Source organism: Euleptes europaea, chromosome 12 (assembly GCF_029931775.1).
Source record: "Euleptes europaea isolate rEulEur1 chromosome 12, rEulEur1.hap1, whole genome shotgun sequence".
NCBI classification, from domain to species: Eukaryota; Metazoa; Chordata; class Lepidosauria; order Squamata; family Sphaerodactylidae; genus Euleptes; species Euleptes europaea.
Window position 1 is genome coordinate 4,607,660 of NC_079323.1, and position 26,794 is coordinate 4,634,453.

The following is a 26,794-nucleotide window of genomic DNA, read 5'->3' on the forward strand; positions in this document are numbered from 1 at the left end:
CTTAGTCTGTCACAGATGTCTTCAGACATTTAAGCCGTCTGCGCTCGTGCCTCTTGTGTTCACTGTAAGCCAACGAAAGTTTGTCACCTGGTGTGCAGCTCTAACTGGTGCGCCCGGTATGAGGAATTTAAGCCACGCCACCTCTCTACCTCTGACCTGTCCCCTGTCTGGGCGAAATCTATTTTAATATTTTCTTAAGGTGCTTATTTCCACGGCAACTAATCCATGAATAAGAACATCAAATACGACCTCAGGGCCTGGTTTGAGTCTGCTCCCTCTGTATGTGCAGGATCGGAGGCGAAACGTTGGCTGCTTCTCGCACCAGCTCAACCTAAGTAACCGAAATGCAAACTTTAAACTGTTCCCAGGGGCTTGTTTTTGCCCTGTAGTTTTTCCCTGTAGGAATTAAGAGATGCTTTAAGCCACATGTCTTTTTATTTGTGGTGGTTGTTCAGATGTCTCATGGGGAAGGAGCCAGTTTTCCAACGTTACTTTGTTTAGTGGTCTGGGTACTCACAAGAGAGGGTTCAGGGTCATCAGAGATTAGCCTTCTGGAACAGTTGTACTTGCAGAACAAACGGCTCACGACTTCTCTTTGGTGGTTGTAAAGAACAGGATTTCTCTCTTTTCAAAAAGTGTGCGGTGCCATGTTCATGGAACTGTGCGGAGATGTTCATACTGTGTGCCGGAAGCAGCCAGTTTCTGCACAGAGAGCGTGCAAATCTTGTGCTGAAAATGAAGAGGATGAAACCGTGCCCCAGGATGTGGTGATGGCTACCAACTTGGAAGGCTTTAAAAGGGGAGTGGACATGAAGAGGATGAAACCGTGCCCCAGGATGTGGTGATGGCTACCAACTTGGAAGGCTTTAAAAGGGGAGTGGGCTATCCATGGCTACTAGTCAAAATGGTTACTAGTCATGGTTACTGTTCTCTCCAGTGTCCAAGGAACAGGCCTGTTATATTAGGTGGTGTGGAACACAGGCAGGAGAATGCTGCTGCAGTCGTTTTGTTTGTGGGCTTCCTAGAGGCAGCTGGTTGGCCACTGTGTGAACAGACTGCTGGACTTGATGGGCCTGGGTCTGATCCAGCATGGCCGTTCTTATGCATATCTTGCTTAGAGGTGCCTGACTGGCATACTTAGACTTTGGCAGAGTTGTGAGCTTTTTTTCATGGTCTGCATTCAGGCATCCTTATAGACCATGGGCTTGCAAACGGGTTTGATCAAACCCCAGTTGGTCACAATATCCGAACATAGGTAGCTGCACAAATCGAGGTTGGTTGGTTGGTTTGGTGTTGAACCAGGGTTTCAGACCAGAGTCCATAGCCTGCTTGTGGTGCACAGTTTGTACTAATGGTGGCTTGTTGGAATGTCTGAATTCCTGAACCACAATTGGTGGAGTGTCATGACCTCTTCCAGCGGCCCAGCTTCTGAAGTGGCATAACAGGGAAGATGCTCTCCCTATTGGGAGGCAGTGGAGGGGAGAGAAGAAGCCGGCAAACTTGGGTTTGTCCCCCCACACACTGACTTTTTTTATGTATGCAGTCTGACTGGAGTGAGTTGCGCAAACAGTGATGGCTGAAATGCTCCCCAAGAGTCATAGAAACACAGTGTGGTGATGAACTTGGCGTTTCAGAAGAAGTTTCCCACGTCCATCTTGACTGAGCTAGATTCGAGCCCAGTAGCACCACAGAGGCCATGAGAACCGGGTTCAGTTCCCCACTCCTCCATACGAAGCCTGCTGGGTGTCCTTGGGCCGGTCACGGTTCTCTCCAAACTCTCTTAGCCCACGCTGAGGCAGGCAATGGCAAACCACCTCCGAACGTCTCTTGCCTTGAAAACCCTACGGGTGATTCTCTCCCTCTCCCCTCCCTCTCCCCCTCCCTCTTTCTTGTCCTTTGTAAAACTTACCCCTGAAATTCTCATTGGTCTCTAAAATGCTACTGGACTTCAGTCTCCCTCTTCTGCCTCAGACCGACGTGGCTACCTTCCTTCCTGAAACTGTCTTGACTGTGGACTCACTTGGGCAGGTCCCAGTTTCTTAGTTTCCCCCACTTACACAAAAGACAGGTTGTAGAAGACTGCAGATGTTTTTTAGTGGCTAAGGCATTTTTAGCCCCAAGAGGTCAGCTGAGATGGAATAGACTAATAGTCTGAGGCACACCCTCCTTCCAGGACTCCAGCCAGCCATTGTTCTGCGGTGACTTCTGAAATTAGAGTTCCCTGAGCTAAAGCTGCCAGTGCCACCCCCAATACTTCTTTTAAACTGTACTTTCCCCTCCATTATCTTTTATTGAGCCACTGTGATGTCACAATGGGGTGGGTTTTCTTGGAACCTCACTTGGTTCCCAGTAAGCCTGGCGAGCATTTCCTGGTCATGCCCACTGTGCTGGCAGGGTGGATGCCTGCAAGGTGCAGAACGCCCACTCAAATAGTCTGTTACAAGTCTGAGTAGACTGAAAATAATAGAATCAAAGTTGTGACCACCTTACAGGCCCATGGGGAGGGGCTCTGGCTCAGAGGCAGAGCATCTGCTTTGCATGCAGAAGGTCCCAGGTTCAATCCCCGGCATCTCCAGTTAAAGGGGCTAGGCAAGACCTCTACCTGAGACCCTGGAGAACCATAGAGTAGCTATGGCTCAGTGGTAGAGCATCATGCAGGTTCAATCCCTGCCATCTTCTATTTAAGGGACTAGCCAAGTAGGTGATGTGAAAGACCTCTACCTGAGATCCTGCAGAGCTGCTGCCAGTCTGAGGAGACAGTACTGACCTTGATGGACCAACGCTCTGATTCAGTATAAGGCCGTGGCTCAGTGGTAGAGTATCTGCTTGGCATGCAGAAGGCCCCAGGTTTAATACCTGGCATCTCCAGTTTAAAGGCTGAAGTAGGACATGATGTAAAAGACCTCCACCTGAGACCTTGGTGAGCCATGGAGAGGGGCCATGAGGAGGGGCCGTGGCGCAGCAGGAATGCATCTGCTTGGCGTGCAGAAGGTCCCAGGTTCAATCCCCAGCATCTCCAGTTTAAAGGACCAGACAGTAGGTGATGTGATCCAGTTTAAAGGCTGAGGTAGGAGGTGATGTGAAAGATGAAGCTGCCTTATACTGAATCAGACCCTTGGCCCGTCAAGGTCAGTCTTGTCTACTCAGACTGGCAGCAGCTCTCCAGAGATCTTTCACATCACCTCTTGCCTCTGGCCCCTTTAAGTGGAGATGCTGGGGACTGAACCGGGGACCTTCTGCATGCCAAGCAGAGGCTCTACCACATCTGAGCCACAGCCCCTCCCTGCCTTTAAAGTACCTAAATTAAATTACCTTCAGAAAATAAAGGGCAGACTGTTCTGTCCAGGGCTTCTTCACTGACTCCGGTGTCCCCAGTCCCTCCTTCTATTTAAGGATATAATCTGTTAAAAAAAAAAAAAAACTGCCGATTTTGAAAACAGATTTTTTCAATAAAGATTATTTGGGGTCTGTTTGAGCTGAATTCCTACTTAGTTTATTGTTAGCATGAAATACTATTATTTAAATAAAAATCTCTGGAATAAGTGCAACAGTCTCTTTCTACTCCCCTCTCCCCCACATTAAGATCTTGTTCACATTTCTTCCATAACTCTCCCAACCATGGCCACCCAGCCTCTAATTTTCCTTCTTTTTCTTTCTTTCTTTTAGAATTCTATAAGAGTGAAGTAATAAAGAACTCTCTGGTAAGTTTCCTCCATTTTCAACTGCAACAAAGGCTGCTTCTTCTTTAAGTATTTGAAGGGCCGTCACTTATAGGAGGGCAGGGAGCTGTTCCTGTTGGCAGCAGAGGAGAGGACTCGCAATAATGGGTTTAAATTGAGGGCGGAAAGGTACTGGCTGGATATTAGGAAAAGGTTCTTTACAGTAAGAGTTGTTCGGCAGTGGAATCAGCTAGCTAGGGAGGTGGTGAGCTCCCCCTCCCTGGCAGTCTTTAAGCAGAGGCTGGATAAGCACTTCTCAGGGATGCTCTAGGCTGACCCCGCATTGACCAGAGGGTTGGGTTAGATGGCCTGTATGGCCCCTCCCAACTCTATGATTCACCTCCCTCCCCTGAAATCTTAGAGATATTTGGCAGAAACCTTGAGTCTGTCTCTCTACTTCTGGGTTTAACTTCACTCCAAGTTGGCAAGTTGCGTGCCCTAAAGCTGAATGAGGCTAGAGACTAACAAATCGATTTTGCGGGTGGTAAGGAGAGAAGCTTGCCTTCCAATGGCGTGTACATTTTTATCCCATTGTTTCGGGTCCAGCAGATTTTTGGAATACTGCAAACACCTGCAAAATTTCTTTTAGGATTTGAGCTAAGGGGAAATGAGTCTTTAGCCCTCAAACTGTGATTCGCTTTTAAACTGCCTTCAGCTCTCTGGAAAAACAAAATATGTCTTCAGCTTTATCTGGAGTTTTTTGTTATTTTTTAAAGTGTGCACAGGAAAAAACTTTTAACTGCTCTGTTGGCCGGCTCCTTGCGTTAAGAGTGTGTATCCAGCAGATTCCTAGACCAGATTTTTCTTGCAATCCATTTCTCTGTCCCTTTGTTGCATTCTTTAGCTGCAGAGATCGTCCCAATACGCACACGGAAGTACCTTATACAGTTAAGTGTCTGGATAGATGCCTCAGTAGGTTTACAACATGCTGCGAGTTCTGTGTCAGGAGCTCCTAGCAGGGTTGGTTTTTTAGTTTTGTTTTGAAGTAATGGAGTACACAGAGGTCTGATTCGGATCAGGATTTCAACATCCAGGGTAGAGGCCCTTCAGCCTTCCTCTCCAGCTTCATTTTCCTGAACTAACATGGCCCCTGAACCACTGTGTGCCCTGTTGAGAAAAGTTAGGTATGGTACTCAGAAGTTCTAGTGCACAGAGAGCCAGTGTGGTGTAGTGGTTAGGAGCGGTGAACTCTAATCTGGTGAACCGGGTTTGATTCCCCACTCCTCCACATGAGCGGCAGACTCGAATCTGGAGAACCGGGTTGGTTTTCCCCACTCTTCCACGTAAAGCCAGCTGACTGACCTTGGGCCAGTCACAGTTCTCTGCGATCTCTCTCAGCCCCATCCACCTCACAAGGTGTCAGTTGTGGGGAGAGGAAGGAAAGGAGATGGTAAGCCGGTTTGATTCTCCTTAAAAGGTAGAGAAAGTTGGCATATAAAAACCAACTCTTTTTCTTCTATAGTCAACAAATGCAGTGTATGTGGCAAAGTACAACTCCCCCCCCCCCCCAGCTTTGTTTGGATCAACATCTTGAAGACTAAACGTGGTGTTGTAGCATTTGGGCCAAAACAATTGCCTGTGATCTTGACCCTGACTCTGCCAACTAATATTTCCAATTGGGTGTGATGGAGTGGTAGTCTAGGCTGGTACAAACTAGCATTGTGCGAGCTTAGGTAAAATAATCGTAATTGTTTTGCCGTACTGAGGGTCTCTCATTTCACGTCAACAGAATCCAACATGGCGGAGTCTTGACTTCGGTCTAATGCCCGATCGCCTCGACACATCCGTATCCTGCTTTGTGGTGAGGATATGGGGTGGCAAGAAAGACTCTTACCAGCTGCTGATTGAGTGGAAAGTCAATCTAGATGGCCTCAAATATTTGGGCCAGCAGGTAAAGTAAAAGTATGCCCCTTCTAAATTAGATAGGGTAGTTGACTGTGGTTTCAGCAGAATGCCTGTTCTGCTATTATTGGGAAAAGTTGGAGGAAGTAGGAAAAGAGGTAAACCCAACAAGAGATGGATTGACGTTATAAAGGAAGCCACGGCCCTCAGTCTACAAGACCCAAGCAAGGCTGTTATGGACTGGACGTTTTGGAGGACGTTGATTCATAGGGGCGCCATGGGTCGGAAGCGACTTGACGGCACATAACACACATACAAACACGGACGAGCTCAGCAGATCTCTTCTAAAGATTGAACTAGAAAATTAGTAAATGCTGGGTGGAATTGTGGTGTGAACGGTAAAAAATTGCTTCTGTTTTGGAGAATTGAACTTGGCTGTCTAACTAACTGCCAGCAGGTTGTCCTGTTTATTGTCAAGAATTTTACGTTGTATCAGATTTTGAAATTGAGCAGTGTTTATCTGCTGTGTCAAAAATGCCAAAGCATCCTTGTGCTTCCTTTAAAGCAGTGGTTCCCAAACATTTTTGGTGTGGCGCCCCTCATGTTCAAATTTAACTTGTTATGGTGACCCACTTAAAAAATAACCGGGGCATGCGCCAATTCAGCCTCGGACCCACTGCTTACAGGCTTTGTGACTCACTCTTGGGTCGGGACCCACAGTTCGGGAATTGCGGCTATGAAGGTTTACAAATTGTGATATATTGTGAGAGCCCCTTTCAGCAGATGTAATTATTCCAGAATAATCTGGTTCCATGAGGTTCCATGAGATTCTTTATTCTGTACTTAGCTATGGAAATGGCTGTTTGGGACCTCAATCCCTGTCACTTTCCTACTGTTTGAACAATGGTGAACTCGAATACTGGAAGGGGGTAATAAAAATTGGTTATATCTGTAACGACTTTTTACAGTAAGTATCCGAAGAAATAAAAAGCAAATTGGGTTGGAATAGGTTGACTGAATTGATGGCGTGGGTTCTCTTACAGATACATGCTCGTAGTCCAAATGAAATCATTTTTGGGCTGAATGATGGTTACTATGGAGCCTCCTATGAACAAAAGGTAGGAATGTTCAACAAACCTTTTTTTTTTAGTTTAGGTGGGTGGCTAGGCCTAATCCATAGATGAAGGAATTTTGGCTACTGCTGAAAAATTGTGGGGAATCAAACCCGGTTGTCCAGATCAGAGTCCACCGCTCCAAACCACCGCTCTTAACCTCTACACCCCGGAAAGGTGGCTTATGTTTTAAACAAATAAAAATACTAAAATAAATAATGTAAAGGGGTAATACAGCCTCGCGTTGCTACACTAGTACTAGTATGTATGTAGACATGTGGAAAAGGCTTTCTTATTGGGATATTTCACTGTTATCTAGCAGTGTGTTTCATTTGTTTCCTTGTTTACCTTTCAAGGGCCACTCAGGAACCCAGAAGAACAGCCTTCTCCAGGTGGACCAGAACTGCGTTCGGAACTCGTATGACGTCTTCTCTTTGCTTAGGTAACTCTTCCCCCGCCCTTTCAAAGAAAACCCAAAACGAGAATCTTTGGCACAGATTATCACTGTGGGATCTGTGCTGGCAGTGCCAGACCATGAAAAGGGATCTTGGGGTGGTAGTGGATAGCTCGATGAAGATGTCAGCCAGTGTGCAGTTGCTGTGAAAAAGGCAAATTCCATGCTGATCATAATTAAACAAGGAATAGAGAATAAAACTACTGTTATCATACTGCCCTTGTACAAATCTCTGGTGAGACCACACTTGGAATACTGTGTTCAGTTCTGGTCACCACACCTCAAAAAGGATATTGCAGAGCTTGAGAAGATGCAGAAAAGAGCAACCAAAATGATCGGGGTTAGAGCAATGGCCCTGCGAGGAGTGGTTAAAACGCTTAGGGCTGTTTTTCTTAGAAAGAAGGCGGTTAAGGGGAGACACGATAGGGGTCTATCAAATTATGCATGGTATGGAGAGAGTGGACAGGGAGAAGCTTTTCTCCCTCTCTCATAATACCAGAATGTGAGATCATCTGCTGAAGCTGGAGGGTGAAAGATTCAAAACTGATAAAAGGAAGTATTTCTTCACAGAATGCATAGTTAAATCGTGAATGTGGTGATGACTGCCAACTTGGAAGGCTTTAAGAGGTGTGTGGTCATGTTCATGGAGGAGAGGGCTATTCATGGCTACTAGTCAAAATGCATACCTATTCTCTCTAGGATCACAGGAGCATGCCTATTATCTTAGGTGCCGTGGAACACAGGCAGGTCGGTGCTGCTGCAGTCGTCTTGTTTGTGAGCTTCCTAGAGGCACATGGTTGGCCACTGTGTGAACAGACTGCTGGACTTGATGGACCTTGGTCTGATCCAACAGGGCTTCTCTTATGTAGTGTGACAGTCAATTCTGTCATCTGGCACAACTTGCATCTTTTCCGAGCTGTCCCTGACGCCCGTGCTATGTGTACGTGGTCGCACGTGGCATTGCGTGACGGAAACTTGAACGGTTGTTCTAGATGTCCCGGGCAGCATCTCAGGAGTCTAGCCCGGAGGCCTCCTTAAGATTAGACCTGGTGACCGATATGCTGCGGCCTCCGACCAGGAGCCGGCCCTTTAAACCTGGGCTCCGCTCCCCAGGGGGTCCTCCTCAGCCTTCCCCCATCCTCCCCTCCCAGGTCTTCTCACCCGTGTGGTCTCTTAGACCTCAGTCCCCAGAGCTGCCTGTGCCTGCCTCGCCTTCTCTGGGTGAACTCCATCACCCTCGGTGGCCAGTGCCATCTTCCCTAGGCTTTTCCTGCAGTAGCTGCTTCCTGTCCCAACAGCCACTTCTCTGGGCTTTGCGTCTCTAGTGGTTGTCTTCTTGTGAGGTGCTTCACTGCGAAGTGTGGACATACCAGACTGGGGGTCATAGAATCATAGAGCTGGAAGGGGTCCTCCAGGCCATCTAGTCCAACCCCCTGCTCAATGCAGGATCCACCTAGAGCAGCAGTTCCCAAACTCTGCTCCACGGAGCGCTTGGTGCTCCATGAAACATCTCGTAGTGCTCTGTGAAGAGATTGGAAAGAAAAATACTGCTGTCATTCAGTTTAGTACATAGGTGCTCAGTGAAAAATTAGTGCTCCGTGACGAACCTCTCCTCTGAAAGTGCTCCATGACTCAAAATGTTTGGGAACTGCTGGCCAAGACCATCCCCGACAAGTGTTCACCCAGCCCAGGTTCAACGAGATGCTGTGTAAAGCCCTCTAGGAAGGTGCTTTTGCTTCAGCTAGTGTCATATTTAAACCTGGCCTTAGATATTGGGTGGTCCATAGAATCATATAGTTGGAAGGGGCCATAGAGGCCATCTAGTCCAGTGCCCTGCTCAGTGCAGGGTCAGTTTAAAGCATCCCTGACAAATGTTCGTCCAACCTCTGCTTACAGACTGCCAGTGAAGGGGAGCTCACCACCTCCCTAGGCAGCCGATTCCAATGTTGTACAACTCTTACGGTAACATTTTCCTGTACTATCCAACCAGTACCTTTCTGCTCGTAATTTAAACCCATTATTGTGAGTCCTATCCTCTGCTGCCTCAGTGGTAGAGCATCTGCTTGGCATGCAGAAGGTCCCAGGTTCAATCCCCGGCATCTCCAGTTAAAAGGATCAGGCAGAAGGTGATGTGAAAGACCTCTCCCTGAATCCCTGGGGAGCTGCTGTCAGTCTGAGTAGACAATACTGATCTTGATGGACTGATGGTCTGATTCAGTATAACAATCAGCATGGTGTAGTGGTTAAGAGCGGTGGTTTGGAGTGGTGGAGTCTGATCTGGTGAACCGGGTTTCATTCTCCACTCCTCCACATGAAGCCAGCTGGGTGACCTTGGTCTAGTCACAGCTCTCTTAGAGCTTTCTTAGTCCCACCTACCTCACAGGGTGTCTGTTGTCGGGAAGGGAAGGTGACTGTAAGCCGGTTTGATTCTTCCTTAAGTGGTAGAGAAAGTTGGCATATAAAAACCAACTCTTCTTCTTCTCCTTGTTCATGTGTATGTGCCAACAGGCTCCCTGCCCTCCTCTGATTGACAGCCTTTCAAATTTCTCTCACCTGTGTGGCCAACCCATTTCCCTCTTTCATCTCCCTCCTCTATACCTGAATCTTGTGGTTGCCACTATCATGTCGGGCCTGGCCCCGTTATTCACTGGAACTTGATGTTGAGTGGAGTGCCCATTATACTGAATGTGAATACTGTATATACTCGCGCATAAGCCGAGTTTTTCAGCCCAAAAAAAGTGCTGAAAAAGCCCAACTTGGCTTATACGCGGGTCAATACGGTAGGGGGGGGAGGGGGGAAACTTGCCGCCGCCAGCCTGCCCGCGCGCCTTCTCTGCGGGCCAGGAGTGGCCCACGCGGCCTCCTGGGCGCAGGGAGGGGGCCGCTGCCGTCGTCAGCCTGCTTGCGCACCTTCTCTGCAGGCCAGGAGCATCCTGCGCAGCCTCCTGGGCGCAGGGAGGGGGCCGCCGCCAGCCTGCCTGTGCGCCTTCTCTGCGGGCCAGGAGCGGCCCGTGCGGCCTCCTGGGCGCAGGGAGGGGGCCGCTGCCGTCGTCAGCCTGCTTGCGCACCTTCTCTGCGGGCCAGGAGCGGCCCGCGCAGCCTTCCGGGCGCAGGGAGGGGGCCGCCGCCACCGCCTGCCCGCCCGCCCACCTTAAGGTAAGCCTGCGGGGGGGGGAGGGGCTGCATTTCCTTCTCGGCCTATACGCAGGTGCCTAATTTTTCCCCATTTTGGGGGTGAAATTAGGCACCTCGGCTTATACTCGGGTCAGCTTATACCCGAGTATATATGGTACCAATTTTTAATACAATTTCTATATATCTATATGTAGTTTTATTTTTACAAATAACAATAGATTGTTGATGTTAGCAGCAATGTATAAACATGGTTGAACTGATAAAAATATAAAGTATATTTCTACAAAATGTTATACAGCCTTTAGTCAAACAGGAACACAGGTAAAGATATCAAAAAAGGACAAAGGTCTTAAACTCTTTGTTCAGTGTGCATATAGCTAGCAAGCTAAAGCTTTCTTAATGTATTCTTGTCCAGTTGGAATTTACTGGAAATATCAGGTGGGGAAATCATCAGGTGAAGTATTCTTGTCTAGTTGAAGTACTAGGTTTACCAGGTGAAGAATCCTGGATATACCGTTGAGCCTTTGCACGTGGTGTGCGCTCATCCTGATTGTTGGGAAACAGCCACTGGGGTGGTTTGGAAGCCCCTTGTTGAGTGCTTCACCCCCTCGAAGGGACCCTTTGCAGTGAGAATTGCTTGCCACCGATGCTGGAGATGGAAAACTTGAAAAACTCCAATGTTGTCGCTGTACCAGACGATGTCGCTGTTGCATTGCAGGAAACACATGTAGGGAGGCAAAGACTAACAAGTTTTGGTTGCCTTATTAGGGTGCTGTACAAGCATTTAAATATTTTGATGCAGTAAGATGTGCTGGAGCTGGAATTCTCCAGCATCCGGAACTTGTGAAAATGCCCTCAAAGGCAAGTCATGTACTCACACAGCAGTTGGGTGGGGGCGGGGGGGGAGGAGCCAGCATTTTGCTTTGCTTATTAATAAAATTACCCCGAGGGATATAAGGTAACAAAGCTGACCTGAGACATTGGCCTTTCAGTGTGTGTATCTAGAGAGAGTGTATGTGTAATTTACTCTCAGCTTTTACTCACTTGAAATGTTTATTATAAAGATTTTTTAATGTGAAACATTTGACGGCATTAAAGAATGATTATTCATGTGCACGCAGCAGACATGGGTCCATATTTTTAAAGATGTGGTGGTTGTTTAAATGTGGCTAATTTTGTCCACAACTAATTTGTTGTGTATGTGTGTGTATATGTATATAAAAAATTCAGTACTGAATTCAACTTTTCCAGGGTTAAGTTTAACTCTGTATCCAAATATGCTGCGAATCTAATTAAGTCTATACCGTATGGGACTAGTTCTGTCCAAATACTGAATTTCCTTTTGTTTACTACGAAACCTGTGTTTTCTGTTTTCAACTTCAGGTTTTCCCATCTGAGAGGGAGGGAAAAAAATAAAGATATATGTGCTAAGATAGTTTAGGGGTGCAGCAGTTGGTAGCATTTTCTCTCTCTCTCTCTGATATTGCGCATATTCACAGTCTTGCTTGTGTAAAACTGGGGCATTTATATTTTTAATTTCATAAATATTCCACATAGCATGCCTTTATATGCTAACGAAACTATAGGTCAGGGGTCCTCAAACTACGGCCCGCGGGCCGGATCCGGCCCCTCAGGGTCCTGAACCCGGCCCCTCAGGGTCCTGAACCCGGCCCCTCAGGCCGGGCCAAAAACCAGCGCCGCGCCTCCCCACCAGGAACAAGAGCCCCATGATGCAGCGCGGCCCGCCTCTGGATGGACACAGGAGGGGGAGAAAGCCTGTTTCCTCTCCCGCTGCATGTCAGGAGCAGTAGTTTGAAGCGGCCCTCCGTGCGGGGATGGCCTCCGACCGGCTCCGCTTGGGCACTATCTTGTGACCTGAGGCGGCCGTCACCGTCTCCTCCTCCTTTCCCCCTCCCTCCCTCCCTGCCTGCCTTCGTCCAGCCCTCCAAAAGAAAGAGCTGAGGAGGCTGCCACCAATTGCAGCCACCGGTGGTTTGGGAAGAAGCCGGAGGCAGCTGACCCGGACCTCAAGCCTGTAAGGGGGGCATTGGCTCGCCTCTGGGGCAACCCGCCTTCCTCTCTTTCCCCCCACCCCTTCCCCTCCATCTAGCCTCCTCCCTCCTTTGCCTGGTCCCGAGTGCACCTACTCAGGAGTAAACCGCATTGACTCCCGGTAGAGCTTAGCCCGCTGCCTCCTGTCTGGAGTTGCTCTTGTCTAAGCCAAACTCGGCCAATTATGCACGGGAGGTTTTGCCTTGGATTTGCCGCTCTCTAGAGGCACATTTTCCCCATCTTGCATTCTCAAAACTCTGCATTGGGGGAAGGGGGGGCTTATTGTTGAGCTTTGAGCATTCAGATGGGAAAAATGTGCCTCTAGAGAGGGGCAAATCCAAGGCAAAACCTCCCGTGCATAAATGGGCAAAAATAAGCCCCCATGCAGAGTTTTGAAAATTCAGATAGGGGAAATGTGCATCTAGAGAGCGGCAAATCCAAGGCAAAACCTTCCATGCATAAACATTTCCCCCCCATCTGAATTCTCAAAAACTCTGCATAGGGGCTTATTTTTGACTTTTGAGGATTTGGCTGGGGAAAATGTGCATCTAGAGAGCGGCAAATCCAAGGCAAAACCTTCCATGCATAAACATTTTCCCCCATCTGAATTCTCAAAAACTCTGCATAGGGGCTTATTTTTGACTTTTTAGGATTTGGCTGGGGAAAATGTGCATCTCGAGAGCAGCAAATCCAAGGCAAAACCTTCCACGCATAAACATTTTCCCCCATCTGAATTCTCAAAAACTCTGCATAGGGGCTTATTTTCGACTTTTGAGGATTTGGCTGGGGAAAATGTGCATTTAGAGAGCGGCCCTAGGATCGCACTGAGATAGATTTTTTTTTTAAAAAAATAAGCCCATATAGCAGCATGCCCAGGAAGCATCAAGCCGACCTCCTGCAAGACTAGTGACCCGCCCTGCAGCCCTCTCCTTCAAACTGACCTTTTCCACTTCCCCTCCTAAATTTACCTTTTTTTATCCTTATTTTCCCTCTCCCTTTTTAAATCGGTCCTAATTTTACCTCTCTTCCCCCCACCCCCACCCCGTTCTCCTTTCTTGGCGTCTCGCTGAAAACTGCACAGCATCTTTTGCAGAAATGAAAATTTTGCGGAAAGCCTAAGTGGGGGGACTGAGCCTAAGCAGGCAGCTGGCCCCTTCCCTGGGCATTGGTAGTGTGCCCTACGAGATGTAGGCATATATGCCACATTTGGTGGCACAGGGTGGCCAGTTGCCCACTTTTCTTCTGTAGAAAAGAATAGCCAGTTTCTCTTTGCTGAGTGACATCAGTGGGGTTTTGTAGTCAGATGACGACCATGAGAGATTTTGTGTGCCCTTTCAGTTCTGGAGGTTCCTGTAACAATGCATTCCTGGCGCTATGAAACCCAGCCAGAGCAAAATACTAACTATATCTTTGTTACGCTGCAGAGGTGAGCGTGGTGTAGGGGAAACCTTCACCTTTAATAGTATAAATGCCTGTTAATTAAAGAGTGTGTGTGTGCCTGCTAGTGAGTGGGCTTGTGTGTGTGTGTTTGCTAGTGAGTGAGCTTGTGTGTTACTGCTGAGCAGTATGTGCAGTGTGAATGGGAATTTGTTCATATTTTTTTCAAACTATAGTCCGGCCCCCAACAGTGTTTGAGGGACAGTGAACTGGCCCCCTGTTTAAAAAGTTTGAGGACCCCTGCTATAGGTGATGGATCGTGGCTGTTAAAGCAGTAAAATAAGTTTAGGCTTAATGAGAAAGAATTGCATATATTTCCATTTTCTTTACATACCCCTCTCACCCCAAAAGAAACAACCTTGGGGGGAAAATAGGTTTTTCACCTATGGCTTCAAAATTTGGGAGGGTTCTTGTTTCTACACATGGTGTTCAGTGGCAGGAATGTTCTAAAGCAGGGGTCCTCAAACTTTTTAAACAGGGGGCCAGTTCACTGTCCCTCAAACACTGTTGGGGGCCGGACTATAGTTTGAAAAAAATATGAACAAATTCCCATTCACACTGCACATACTGCTCAGCAGTAACACACAAGCTCACTCACTAGCAAACACACACACACAAGCCCACTCACTAGCAGGCACACACACACTCTTTAATTAACAGGCATTTATACTATTAAAGGTGAAGGTTTCCCCTACACCACGCTCACCTCTGCAGCGTAACAAAGATATAGTTAGTATTTTGCTCTGGCTGGGTTTCATAGCGCCAGGAATGCATTGTTACAGGAACCTCCAGAACTGAAAGGGCACACAAAATCTCTCATGGTCGTCATCTGACTACAAAACCCCACTGATGTCACTCAGCAAAGAGAAACTGGCTATTCTTTTCTACAGAAGAAAAGTGGGCAACTGGCCACCCTGTGCCACCAAATGTGGCATATATGCCTACATCTCGTAGGGCACACTACCAATGCCCAGGGAAGGGGCCAGCTGCCTGCTTAGGCTCAGTCCCCCCACTTAGGCTTTCCGCAAAATTTTCATTTCTGCAAAAGATGCTGTGCAGTTTTCAGCGAGACGCCAAGAAAGGAGAACGGGGTGGGGGTGGGGGGAAGAGAGGTAAAATTAGGACCGATTTAAAAAGGGAGAGGGAAAATAAGGATTAAAAAAGGTAAATTTAGGAGGGGAAGTGGAAAAGGTCAGTTTGAAGGAGAGGGCTGCAGGGCGGGTCACTAGTCTTGCAGGAGGTCGGCTTGATGCTTCCTGGGCATGCTGCTATATGGGCTTATTTTTTTTTAAAAAAAAATCTATCTCAGTGCGATCCTAGGGCCGCTCTCTAAATGCACATTTTCCCCAGCCAAATCCTCAAAAGTCGAAAATAAGCCCCTATGCAGAGTTTTTGAGAATTCAGATGGGGGAAAATGTTTATGCGTGGAAGGTTTTGCCTTGGATTTGCTGCTCTCGAGATGCACATTTCCCCCAGCCAAATCCTAAAAAGTCAAAAATAAGCCCCTATGCAGAGTTTTTGAGAATTCAGATGGGGGAAAATGTTTATGCATGGAAGGTTTTGCCTTGGATTTGCCGCTCTCTAGATGCACATTTTCCCCAGCCAAATCCTCAAAAGTCAAAAATAAGCCCCTATGCAGAGTTTTTGAGAATTCAGATGGGGGGGAAATGTTTATGCGTGGAAGGTTTTGCCTTGGATTTGCTGCTCTCTAGATGCACATTTCCCCTATCTGAATTTTCAAAACTCTGCATGGGGGCTTATTTTTGCCCATTTATGCACGGGAGGTTTTGCCTTGGATTTGCCCCTCTCTAGAGGCACATTTTTCCCATCTGAATGCTCAAAGCTCAACAATAAGCCCCCCCTTCCCCCAATGCAGAGTTTTGAGAATGCAAGATGGGGAAAATGTGCCTCTAGAGAGCGGCAAATCCAAGGCAAAACCTCCCGTGCATAATTGGCCGAGTTTGGCTTAGACAAGAGCAACTCCAGACAGGAGGCAGCGGGCTAAGCTCTACCGGGAGTCAATGCGGTTTACTCCTGAGTAGGTGCACTCGGGACCAGGCAAAGGAGGGAGGAGGCTAGATGGAGGGGAAGGGGTGGGGGGAAAGAGAGGAAGGCGGGTTGCCCCAGAGGCGAGCCAATGCCCCCCTTACAGGCTTGAGGTCCGGGTCAGCTGCCTCCGGCTTCTTCCCAAACCACCGGTGGCTGCAATTGGTGGCAGCCTCCTCAGCTCTTTCTTTTGGAGGGCTGGACGAAGGCAGGCAGGGAGGGAGGGAGGGGGAAAGGAGGAGGAGACGGTGACGGCCGCCTCAGGTCACAAGATAGTGCCCAAGCGGAGCCGGTCGGAGGCCATCCCCGCACGGAGGGCTGCTTCAAACTACTGCTCCTGACATGCAGCGGGAGAGGAAACAGGCTTTCTCCCCCTCCTGTGTCCATCCAGAGGCGGGCCGCGCTGCATCATGGGGCTCTTGTTCCTGGTGGGGAGGCGCGGCGCTGGTTTTTGGCCCGGCCTGAGGGGCCGGGTTCAGGACCCTGAGGGGCCGGGTTCAGGACCCTGAGGGGCCGGATCCGGCCCGCGGGCCGTAGTTTGAGGACCCCTGTTCTAAAGCATAAGAATGTTTGTCTATATGTGTAAGAAAGCATGAGTGAACACGTGTATTTCTTGGTTTTGTGCAATGGTTAACTTAGTAGCAATGTGGGCTCCAGATCAGTCACCCCCATTGCCCCCCCCCCACTATTTTTAGTTTGTCCCAATGGCTGTGGTTATGTGTGTATTAGACATGAGGCCTGCCAATTGTGCCTGGCACACTGGGGAAGGGGAAAAGCTGTGCCAATGCAGGCCAGTGGCAGCTTCTCCCACCATCCCCCTTTGTCTTTGGGCATATGCTGCCCCACTTGAGCCAGCCAACTCGATGGCTTGCTGATCTTCTGACAGGTGGTACTGCCGGTTGATGCCATCCTTGAGTGCCTCCAAAATCATGAAGCGTTCAAACTTTGGTCATTACCACTAAAATTATTGGGGGGATCCTGAATTCTTTGCCGCATCCTAGGTTTGATATGTAGTTCCACATCTCGTGGTGTCCGTGGGCACCGTGGTGCCCGCTGTCAATTTTTCTGGCACCGGCCTAGTGTTCTTAGAAAGTGGGCGGGGTGAGGTGGGGTTTCTGCTCAGCAGGGCTTCTGATTGGCGATTGGCTGCACAGATTTTTAAAAACATTGCAGCTGCCATCACAGCACAAGGATCTTCGCTGTGGGATTGAAGGTAAGCCGGGACAGCCATTTTGTGGCTGGCTCCGCCTCCTGCGGCAGCCATTTTGTAGCTGCACCCATCACCCTGCGCCAGAATTCCAGGCTCATAAAGGTTGGGGAGCCCTGTTATACTTTCTGAGGCTCTCAAAAAAGATGGCTTTTAGCACAGTGACCGCCTTGGCAGACCAGAAGAAACGAGGGGTCTCCTCGCCGTTTCCTTCCTTTCTCCTCTTTCTCGCGGAACTCCTGACAGTGCAGTTTTTCCGCTGAGTTTGCAAAGTGCGACCCCCCCCCCAGGCATTCTGCGTGGGATTAGGTCAGGAATGCTAATAGCTGGCTAGTGAGTATTGAATTCTAGCCTTGGGGCCACATAAAAACTTATCCGGGTTGCGCACCGATCGGGTGGGATGAAAAGCTGCGTGAAGATGGCTTAATTTTCCACAAACCTTTAATGAGAATAAGACCTGCAGGTCATGCTGGACGCTTTAAAATAAGCTCTGGATCTGCCTGTACGTGCACACGTGTGTTTCCTGAGCTGTGTGGTGTAGTGGTTAAGAGCCATGGTTTGGAGCGGTGGACTCTAATCTGGAGAACCAGTTCGATTCCCTACTCCTCCACATGAAGCCTGCTGAGTGACCTTGGGCAAGTCACATTCTCTCAGCCCCACCTACCTCACAGGGTGTCTTTTGTGGGGAGGGGAAGGGAAGGCGATTGTAAGCTGGTTTGAGTCTCCCTTAAGTGGCAGAGAAAGTTGGCATATAAAAACCAACTCCTCCTCCTCCTTCGAAGATGTTTGGGTGGATTCTGCCATCATGGCTCAGAGGTTGCAGGTATCCGCATTGGGTCCCGTACAGAATCCAAAAAGTAAAAGTTGTGCAATCCTACGGTTCTTCCACGGTAACAAACCAGGAAGTCCTTGGGCTTGAGGGTTCCCTTTCTCCTCCACATGCGTGCTGAAATAAGACTTTCTAGTTTAGAACTAGCCATCGTTTCCCCCTGATAGCAGGGCAGATGAAATCAGCTCATGGCTGGTCCCATTAATTCCTTTTCTTGCCTGGAAGCCAGACCTCCGAAGTGTTCTAAAGCAAAGAGGTCGTAAATCTCAGTGTGGTGCACTGGGAAATGACGAGAGAGCGAGAGAGCGTACGAGTCTGGAGTCTTCAAGATTCCAGTCCAGTAGCACCTTAGAGAACAACAAGATTTCTTTGAGATATATGAGCTTTCGAGTCAGAGCTCACTTTGTCAGGCTTCCAGACTCCCTTTGTGGAGACTTGAAGACTCCTTCTCAGGCTATCTGTTGATTATTTGGTCGTCTGAACGTAGCTTTCTTGTTCCTTCTGTGTGGACCATTTTGAGTGCTTGTGGAATTTACCAGTTGTGTTGCTTGTTAATAGTGCTCGACCGGTAAGTCGTCAAGGTTCAACAGGTAAATCAAAAAGTCTGTATAATCCAAGAATCTCCAGTGACCCACAGCTCGAAGTAGATACTGTATAGGAATTCTATTCAGGGGACTTTTTGGATCAAGTAACTGAAGAAGCTGGAAGCGCAAACGGAGCCTAATCATTATCCGGAAAGCCCATCTTCTTGATCTGCTTCGAGCCGTGGGTCTCTGGAGATTCTTGGATTATTATACTTACCTGGCCCACTTGGCACCTAAGGAGGAAGATATATCACTTGGTTCTTTAAAGATACAGACGTTTTGCTTCACCTGTTGAACCTTGTTGACTTACCTGTTGAACTCTCGGGTTTGCCTTTACCTCTGTTGAAAGGTTGGGTTCTGTGCAACTGCTTATAAAATATTGTATGAATACTTTAGTTTCTATACATCACTGTCATGTTTGATAGAAATTCATAGTGAACATAGTAATCCAGCAAGCCTGGATTTCCTTGGTGGTCTCCCATACAGATCCAGTGTGGTGCAGCTGTTAAGAGTGTTAGACTCTAATACGGAGAAAGCTCATACCCTGCCAGAAAATATTTTTGTTAGTCTTTAAGGTGCTACTGGACTCTTGCTCTTTTCTACTACGGAGAACAGGGTTTGATTCTCTGCTTTTCCACATGAGTGGCGGACTCTAATCTGGTGAACTGGGTTGGTTTCCCCACTCCTACACATGAAGCCAGCTGGGTATCTTTGGGCCAGTCACAGTTTTCTCTGAACTCTCTCAACCCCACCCACCTCACAAGGTGTCTGTTCTGGGGAGAGGAAGGAAAGGATATTGTAAGCTGGTTTGATTCTCCTTAAAGGGTAGAGAAAATCGGCGTATAAAAACAAACTCCTTCTCTTCTTCCTCTTCTTCTTCCTCCTCCTCCTCCTCCTCTTCTTCCTCTTCCTCCTTTTCTTCCTCTACTACAACTAACCAGGGCTGACCCTGCTAAGTTGGTGAGGACGAGGTAGAATATAAAGCAGAACAGTCTGTAGGAAATGCTGATGGGGAAAGGAAATTCCAAAGACAAAATGTCAGATTAATTGTACTTTCTATAGGATTTGGGTGTGCATGCGGGTTATGTTCAGGGCTAGTGTAGTAGTACCTCTTCAGGATCTAGTCCCTAGGCAAGCATAAAGACTTGTTTGTTCAGGTTTCATATTTTTATTTTAAAACCTGTTTTAATAGAAGTCTTTTTAATAATGGCACCGGGTGTTTGCAGCTCGGGTATCCTGTATCTCTCGCTTTGCCAAAAAAACGCTCGCTCTTGTTTTCTGAATCCCCAGTGGTCGTTACTTTTGTTTAAATAAACCCAGTGTAAATGAAGGTTGTTTTGACAAAATCTGACCTTCCCCATATTTATTTCTCTTGTGAGAAATAGCTATAGGATGTGTGGCTGTTGTATTTAGTCTGCGCATTCATGGCTCGTGACCAAGAATGAAGCACACGTGGTCCATGGGAAAAAAAGAGAGAGGAAGAGGGAGGTCAGCCTCCAGTCATTCAGAAAAGGAGGACGGTAAGCACTTTGGTCAACTGATTGCAGCCCATATCCGAAAGGGAAGGATCTGAATGCAAAAAAAAACCTCCAGCAAAGATTCTCTTTTGACTGGTTCATTTATTCATTTCATTTATTGGAGAGCCAGCGTGGTTAGGAGTGGTGGTTTGGAATGGTGGACTCTGATCTGAAGAACCGGGTTTGATTCCCCACTCCTCCGCATGAGCAGCGGACGCTAATCTGGTGAACCGGGTTCGTTTCCCCACTCCTCCACAAGAAGCCAGCTGGGTGACCTAGTCACACTCTCTCAGCCCCACCTACCTCACAAGGAAGGTGATTGTAAGCCGGTTTGAGTCTCCCTTAAGTGGTAGAGAAAGTCAGCATATAAAAACCAACTCTTCTTCTTGTTGTTGTTAATAGAGCTCATCAGCACTATCCCTGATTTTCTACACATGAAGCCAGCTGGATGACCTTGAGCTAGTCACAGTTCTCTGAACTCTCTCAGCCCCACCTACCTCACAGGGTACCTGTTGTGGGGAGGGGAAAAGAAGGCGATTGTAAGCCGGTTTTATTCAGTTCTCACAATGGCGGGTTGTGAGCAGTGGGGTGCCTTAGGAATCTGTGTTGGGACCGGTGCTTTTCAACATCAGTGACCTGGAGTTGGGGTTAAACAGTGAAGTAGCCAGGTTTGCAGATGACACCAAATTATCTAGGGTGGTTAAAACAAAATCGGACTGTGAAGAGCTCCAGAAGGATCTCTGCGTACTGGAAGAATGGGCATTAAAATGGCAAATGAGATTCAATGTGAGCAAGTGTAAAGTGATGCATATTGGGGCAAAAAATCCCAACTTCACATATACACTGATGGGATCTGTGCTGGCAGCGACAGACCAAGAAAGGGATCTTGGGGTGGTAGTGGATAGCTCAATGAAGATGTCAACCCAGTGTGCGGCTGCTGTAAAAAAGGCAAATTCCATGCTGGCCATAATTAGACGAGGAATAGAGAATAAAACTGCTGATATCATACTGCCCTTGTACAAATCTATGGTGAGACCACACTTGGAATACTGTGTACAGTTCTGGTCACCACACCTAAAAAAGGATATTACAGAGCTTGAGAAGATGCAGAAAAGAGCAACCAAAATGATTAAGGGACTAGAGCAACTGTCCTATGGGGAGTGGTTAGGACACTTAGGGCTGTTTAGCTTGGAAAGAAGGCAGCTAAGGGGAGACATGATAGAGGTCTATAAAATTATACATGGTTTGGAGAGAGTGGACAAGGAGAGGTTTTTCTCCCTCTCCCATAAAACTAGAACACGGGGTCATCTGCTAAAGCTGGAGAGCAAGAAATTCAAAACATAAAAGGAAATATTTTTTCACACAACGCATAGTTAAATTGTGGAACTCTCTGCCCCAGGATGTGGTGATGGCTGCCAGCCTGGAGGGCTTTAAGAGGGGAGGGGACATATTCATGGAGGAGAGGGGTATTCATGGCTATTAGTTAGAATGGATACTGGTCATACTGCATACCTATTCTCTTTAGTATCAGAGGAGCATGCCTATCATTTTGGGTGCAGTGGAACACAGGCAGGATGGTGCTGCTGCAGTCGTCTTGTTTGTGGCTTCCTAAAGGCACCTGGTTGGCCACTGTGTGAACAGACTGCTGGACTTGATGGGCCTTGGTCTGATCCAGCAGGGCCTTTCTTATGTTCTTATGATTCTTCCTTAAATGGTAGAGAAAGTCGGCATATAAAAACCAATTCCTCTTCTTCCTCTTCTTCTACCTCCTCCTCTCCCCCCCCCCATCCCGGCTGAAGCCGAGCTCAGAGTGGCTCACAACCATTAAATATCATAAGATCTAATAAAAATATACAAAATACAATTAAATACTAATTTTAAAAACCAACAGTTCTGAAATTAAAATAGAATAGGTGCTCAGTTTGGCTTTGAAAGGTTGCTTACTTAGAGGGCAATTGTCTCACGGCGAGGGGTTGGGAAGGAATCTTCTCCCAAGTGGTGCTGTGCATATGTTTGGCATTCCTCAATCTGTGATGTTGAAATATGTATTTATTACTTTTCTATTCCATCTTCCTTCACCGTAGAGGTCAAGGCTGCATATCAAGGGTTGTGTTTGACTTGGCCCTTGTCTGAGTGGGCACCTCTCTACCTGCAGGTTGTGTAGAGGAAATGTTCATGGGAAGAGCTGAACGGGTGTGTCCCTACGCAAGTTAGCATTAAAACATTTTAGAACGTACCTTTATTTATGGTATGTTGAGACTTTGCCAGTGGATATGAACTTGCCCACCTTTTCAAAATGAAATAATGAAGACGTCTCTGGTACCTTTTTAAATATACCAGTGTGTGAAAATAGTGTTGAATCTTTCACAGTGATATCTTTACGTTGAATGGGGTCAGAGCTGGGCTAGCGTCCAACCCCTTGCAGTTTATCGGGGGAATTATTCTTATTTTTTGCTGGGAAAGGGCTGGCGGAATTTGACTGATTGCTTGATGCTCAGTTAATATTCCTTTAACATAAGCTGAACTGATTGTAGAACCAAATCAGATGCAATTATTCTGTGGAATAACTGGAACGGATTTGAAAGGTTGCTTACTTAGAGGGCAATCGTCTCGTGGCGAGGGGTTGGGAAGGAATCTTCTCCCAAGTGTTCTGTGTGTATGTTTGGCATTCCTCAACCTGTTTTCTCAAATTACTTTGCTTTCCTCAAAGTCAAGCTTACGTCTGGAGATGGTTTGAAGAAGTCATGCGAGAATTACCGATCGCTAGAGTCTGGGTTCACGCAACAATTGCTCGCCTGTCTGCCTCCATACAGCAAGGAGGATGGGATGTGTAGCGCCTCTTCCTGGGAAGCTGGTCATACACACCACCCAAGGGTTTTTTAATTGCTTATTTCTCCTAACAGTTGCAATCAGCCATGCAGATGGACAAGGAATCAATATTAGCCAACTCTCAACCCCCCACCCCCGCCAGCTATGTGGACTTAGCTGAGGAAGGGGCCATGGCTCTGAGGTAATCCATCTGCTTGGCATGCAGAAGGTCCCTGGTTCATTCCCCAGCATCTCCAGATTAAAAGAACCAGGCAGTAGGTGATGTGAGAGACTTCTGCTTAAGACCGTGGAGAGCCACGAGGAAGGGGTGTGGCTCAGTGGCAGAGCATCTGCTTGGCATGCAGAAGATCGCAGGTTTAATCCATGGCATCTCTAGCCAAAAGGACCAAGTAGGTGATGTAATAAACCTCTCCCTGAGACCCTGAAGAGCAGCCACCAGTCTGAGTAGACAAGACGGACCTTGATTGTTGATCTGATTCACTATAAAGTAGTTTCATGTGTTCATGACCCTTCCTGGTGGGAGCAAGCCTTCTCAAACTAAACAATGTTTCCGAAAAGGTGAGACTGAAAATCTGGAGTTCTTAAAATCACATGTAAGACTCTGCGAGGTGTGCTTACATGGGTGGACCCAGAAAGCCACTTTACACTGTTACTCTAGCTGGCATGGCCCGATCCTATCCCAAGATGCTTTGAGGCAGGAGAAGACAAGGGGGAGGCGTACTCCAATCACAGTTGCAGTGCAGGTGCACCTCGTTATATTGTGCTCCGCAGACATTGCGTTTTTGAGCAAGTCTGTTGGAGCCATTTTTCCAACCGAAACTTCATGCCTCTGTGTCACATTTTGGTAATTCTCGCAACATTTCAAACTTTTTCATTATTACAGTACAGGAAGAAAGTAGATTCCTTTGAAATGTGGTGTTGGAGGAGAGTGTTACAGATACCGTGGACTGCTAAAAGAACATATCAGCGGGCTCTAGATCAAATCAAGCCTGAACTGACCCTAGAAGCTCAAATGACTAAACTGAGGCTGTCGTACTTTGGTCACATTATGAGAAGACAAGAGTCACTGGAAAAGACAATAATGCTAGGAAAGGTTGAAGGCAGCAGGAAAAGAGGAAGACCCAACAGGAGATGGATTGACCCTGTAGAGGAAGCCACACCCCTCAGTTTGCAAGATCTGAGCAAGGCTGTTAAGGATAGAACGTTTTGGAGGACATTGATTCATAGGGTCGCCATGAGTCTGAAGCGACTTGATGGCACTTAACACACATTCATTTTTTTAGACATAAGTCTATTGCACATTGAATAAATTACAATATAGCATAAACATAACTTTTATGCGCAGTGGGAAACCAACCCCCCCATGTGAGTCACTTTATTGCAGTCGTCTGGAACCGAACCCGCAATATCTTTGAGGTATGCTTGTACTTGGCAGCCATGAAGCCAGGAAGCCATGAGGCCCAGATGCTGCCTCGTGAGCTAGCCTGTCTCTATCCAGGCTAGCTGATATGGGGATAGAATGGGATAACCCCCATAAGCCAGGCTAGCCCAATCTTGTCAGACCTTGGAAGCTAAGCAGGGTCAGCCCCGGTTAGAACTTGGGTGGGAGACCACCAGGAAAGTCCAGGATTGATATGCACTGGACAGTGACAAACCGCCTCTATTTGTCTCTTGCCTTGAAAACCCTATGGAGTTGCCATAGACTACAACTTGATGGCAGAAACAACAACAACACCCTAGTTGACAGGGGGATAAAATGGGATAACCCCCATGTATTCCTCCCTGTTTTCCTCAAAGGCAGGGCAAGGGCAGGTATGATCAAGCTTGATTCCATTTTATGTATTGGTATACCACTTTGTATATCATTTTGATGCATTGGTATACTCTTATTTTAGTTGGCGGAGGATAGCTGAATCTTCAGAGCTTATACCCTCCAAAATCTCGTTTATCTCTAAGGTGTTCCGGGACTTGAATCTAGCTCTTATTTTACTGTCATTGAACGGACCTGTTAAAGCATTAGAATATGCTCTAGAATAAGAGGCTGTGGGAGACGGAGTGAGAATCCAGAGACCTTGGAAGGTACTACAATGAGACACCAGTCCAATAGATGCTGGCTGTCCTGAATACTCCGAAAAAAGCAGGATAAAAACCTCTTTCGATAAATACAAAATTGCTGTTGGCTAGAAGATACCAAGGCAGTTCTGGGCACTGAGTGGTGTCATTCTTATGTAATAACTTTATGGGGCTCTGTTGGCAACACCTCCTTTCCTCTTCTTTAGCCACATCTGGAACCAGGCTTCTTATTTTTAGCTTTGCTGTTGGAAAGACGTCTTGGCAAGTTGCATGGAAACGTTGCCGAAAACGACAGGATGCGAGTGTTTAGCTAGGAGCTGGACGCTTGCTTACAAAGCCGAGATGACATGAAGATGGCCAGCAGGCTTCAAAAGTCATGGCTGCCTGCAGGAATCTCCGTGCTTCTGAGAGCTGGCGGCTGGCGCCCACGTTGTCAATCTGTACAAGCATCCTGGAGGAGCTGGAAGTAACAGAGTAGTTTCTGAGAAGCACGTTACAAACTAAACCTTTGGCTTGAGACAGGTGGTGGTGGACACCAAAGCTCTCAAAAGTAATACTGAGAGTAAATACATAGCAAAAAGCAAGGAAGTCGTAGTTAAAGCATTTAAGTGTGTACGTTAAGTGCTGTCGTTGCTGCCGACTTACGGCGACCCTGTGAATTAATGACCTCACAAATGTCCTATCCTTAACAGGTGTTGCAAACTGAGAGCTGTGGTTTCCTTTATTGAGTCAATCCAAAAAAACTTAAGAAAGGCTTTGCTGGATCAGACCCAGGCCCATCAAGTCCAGCAGTCTGCTCACACAGTGGCCAAGACGACTGCAGCAGCATTCTCCTGCCTGTGTTCCACAGCACCTAATATAATAGGCATGCTCATCTGATCCTGGAGAGAATAGGTCTGCATCATGACTAGTATCCATCTTATGTGGTGATGACTTCCAACTTGGGAGGCTTTAAGAGGAGTGGGCATTTTCATGGAGGAGTGGGCTATCCATGGCTACTAGTCAAAATACTAGTCATGATGCATGCCTATTCTCGCCAGGATCAGAGGAGCATGCCTATTATATGAGGTGCTGTGGAACAAAGGCAGGATGGTGCTGCTGCATTCGTCTTGATTGTGGGCTTCCTTGAGGCACCTATCTGGCCACTGTGCGAACAGACTGCTGGACTTGATGGGCCTTGGTCTGATGCAGCAGGGCTTTTTCTTATGTTCTTATCTTCACTTCCAAGATAACTCTTGAGTTTTTGAGTTTGCCGAGTCACCCCGAGTTGGCTGGTATGTGCGCTTCCAAGCCTCCTTTGCTATCTTACGTTGTTCCCCGGTCATCCAGTGCTTCCAGGGACTCTCGAATTCTGTTCTGTGAGCTCACGTTGGTGATCCCATGACCTTGTTTTTGTAATGTTGAGTGTCTGTCCAGAAATCACAAGAACGATCAAAGAGCTCTGCATTGTCTGTTGCTTTCTTAGCTCAGTGATTCTTAATGGGGGTGTTCTTGGGGTGGGGGGGTACTTCTGGGGGGGCCATGGGTGGCTTTTGAGATTGTAGGATTTTAGGCAGTCTCTTCTCCTGTCTTGCAATGGTTTCTGTAGCTACCACAGATGTTTTTTAAAAATATTGCTCACCTCATCTTGAAAATAAAATCCCAGACTTTAGATCCCTCCTCCCCCCTCAGCCCTTAAAAAAGTGGTACACAGTAAGTACGAATTGTGCCTTGCATGAAAGATTAGGCAAATGGTCTGCAGGCAGAAGATTTTTACTGAATGTGTACAGGCACACCTCATTTTATTGCGCTCAAGCTATTGCACCTCACAGATATTGCGCATTCAAGCAAGTCTGTTGGTCTCCTATGAAGATGCCAGCCACAGCTGCTGGCGAAACGTCAGGAAAGAAAATACCAAGACCACGGTTACACAGCCCGGATAACCTACGAGAACCAATCTGTTGGTGCCGTTTTTCCAA

At 47.3% G+C, this 26,794-nt stretch overlaps 1 protein-coding gene across 1 annotated transcript in view; it reads left to right on the forward strand.

The window, feature by feature from the left end:
- The window catches only part of UVRAG (UV radiation resistance associated), a 110,296-nt gene that overhangs the window by 23,345 nt on the left and 60,157 nt on the right, over positions 1-26,794 (forward strand). The window contains exons 3-6 of the mRNA XM_056858385.1: positions 3,667-3,701; positions 5,449-5,610; positions 6,605-6,679; positions 7,030-7,115. Of these exons, the coding sequence (XP_056714363.1) occupies positions 3,667-3,701; positions 5,449-5,610; positions 6,605-6,679; positions 7,030-7,115 (358 nt within the window). The remainder of the gene's footprint in view (positions 1-3,666; positions 3,702-5,448; positions 5,611-6,604; positions 6,680-7,029; positions 7,116-26,794) is intronic.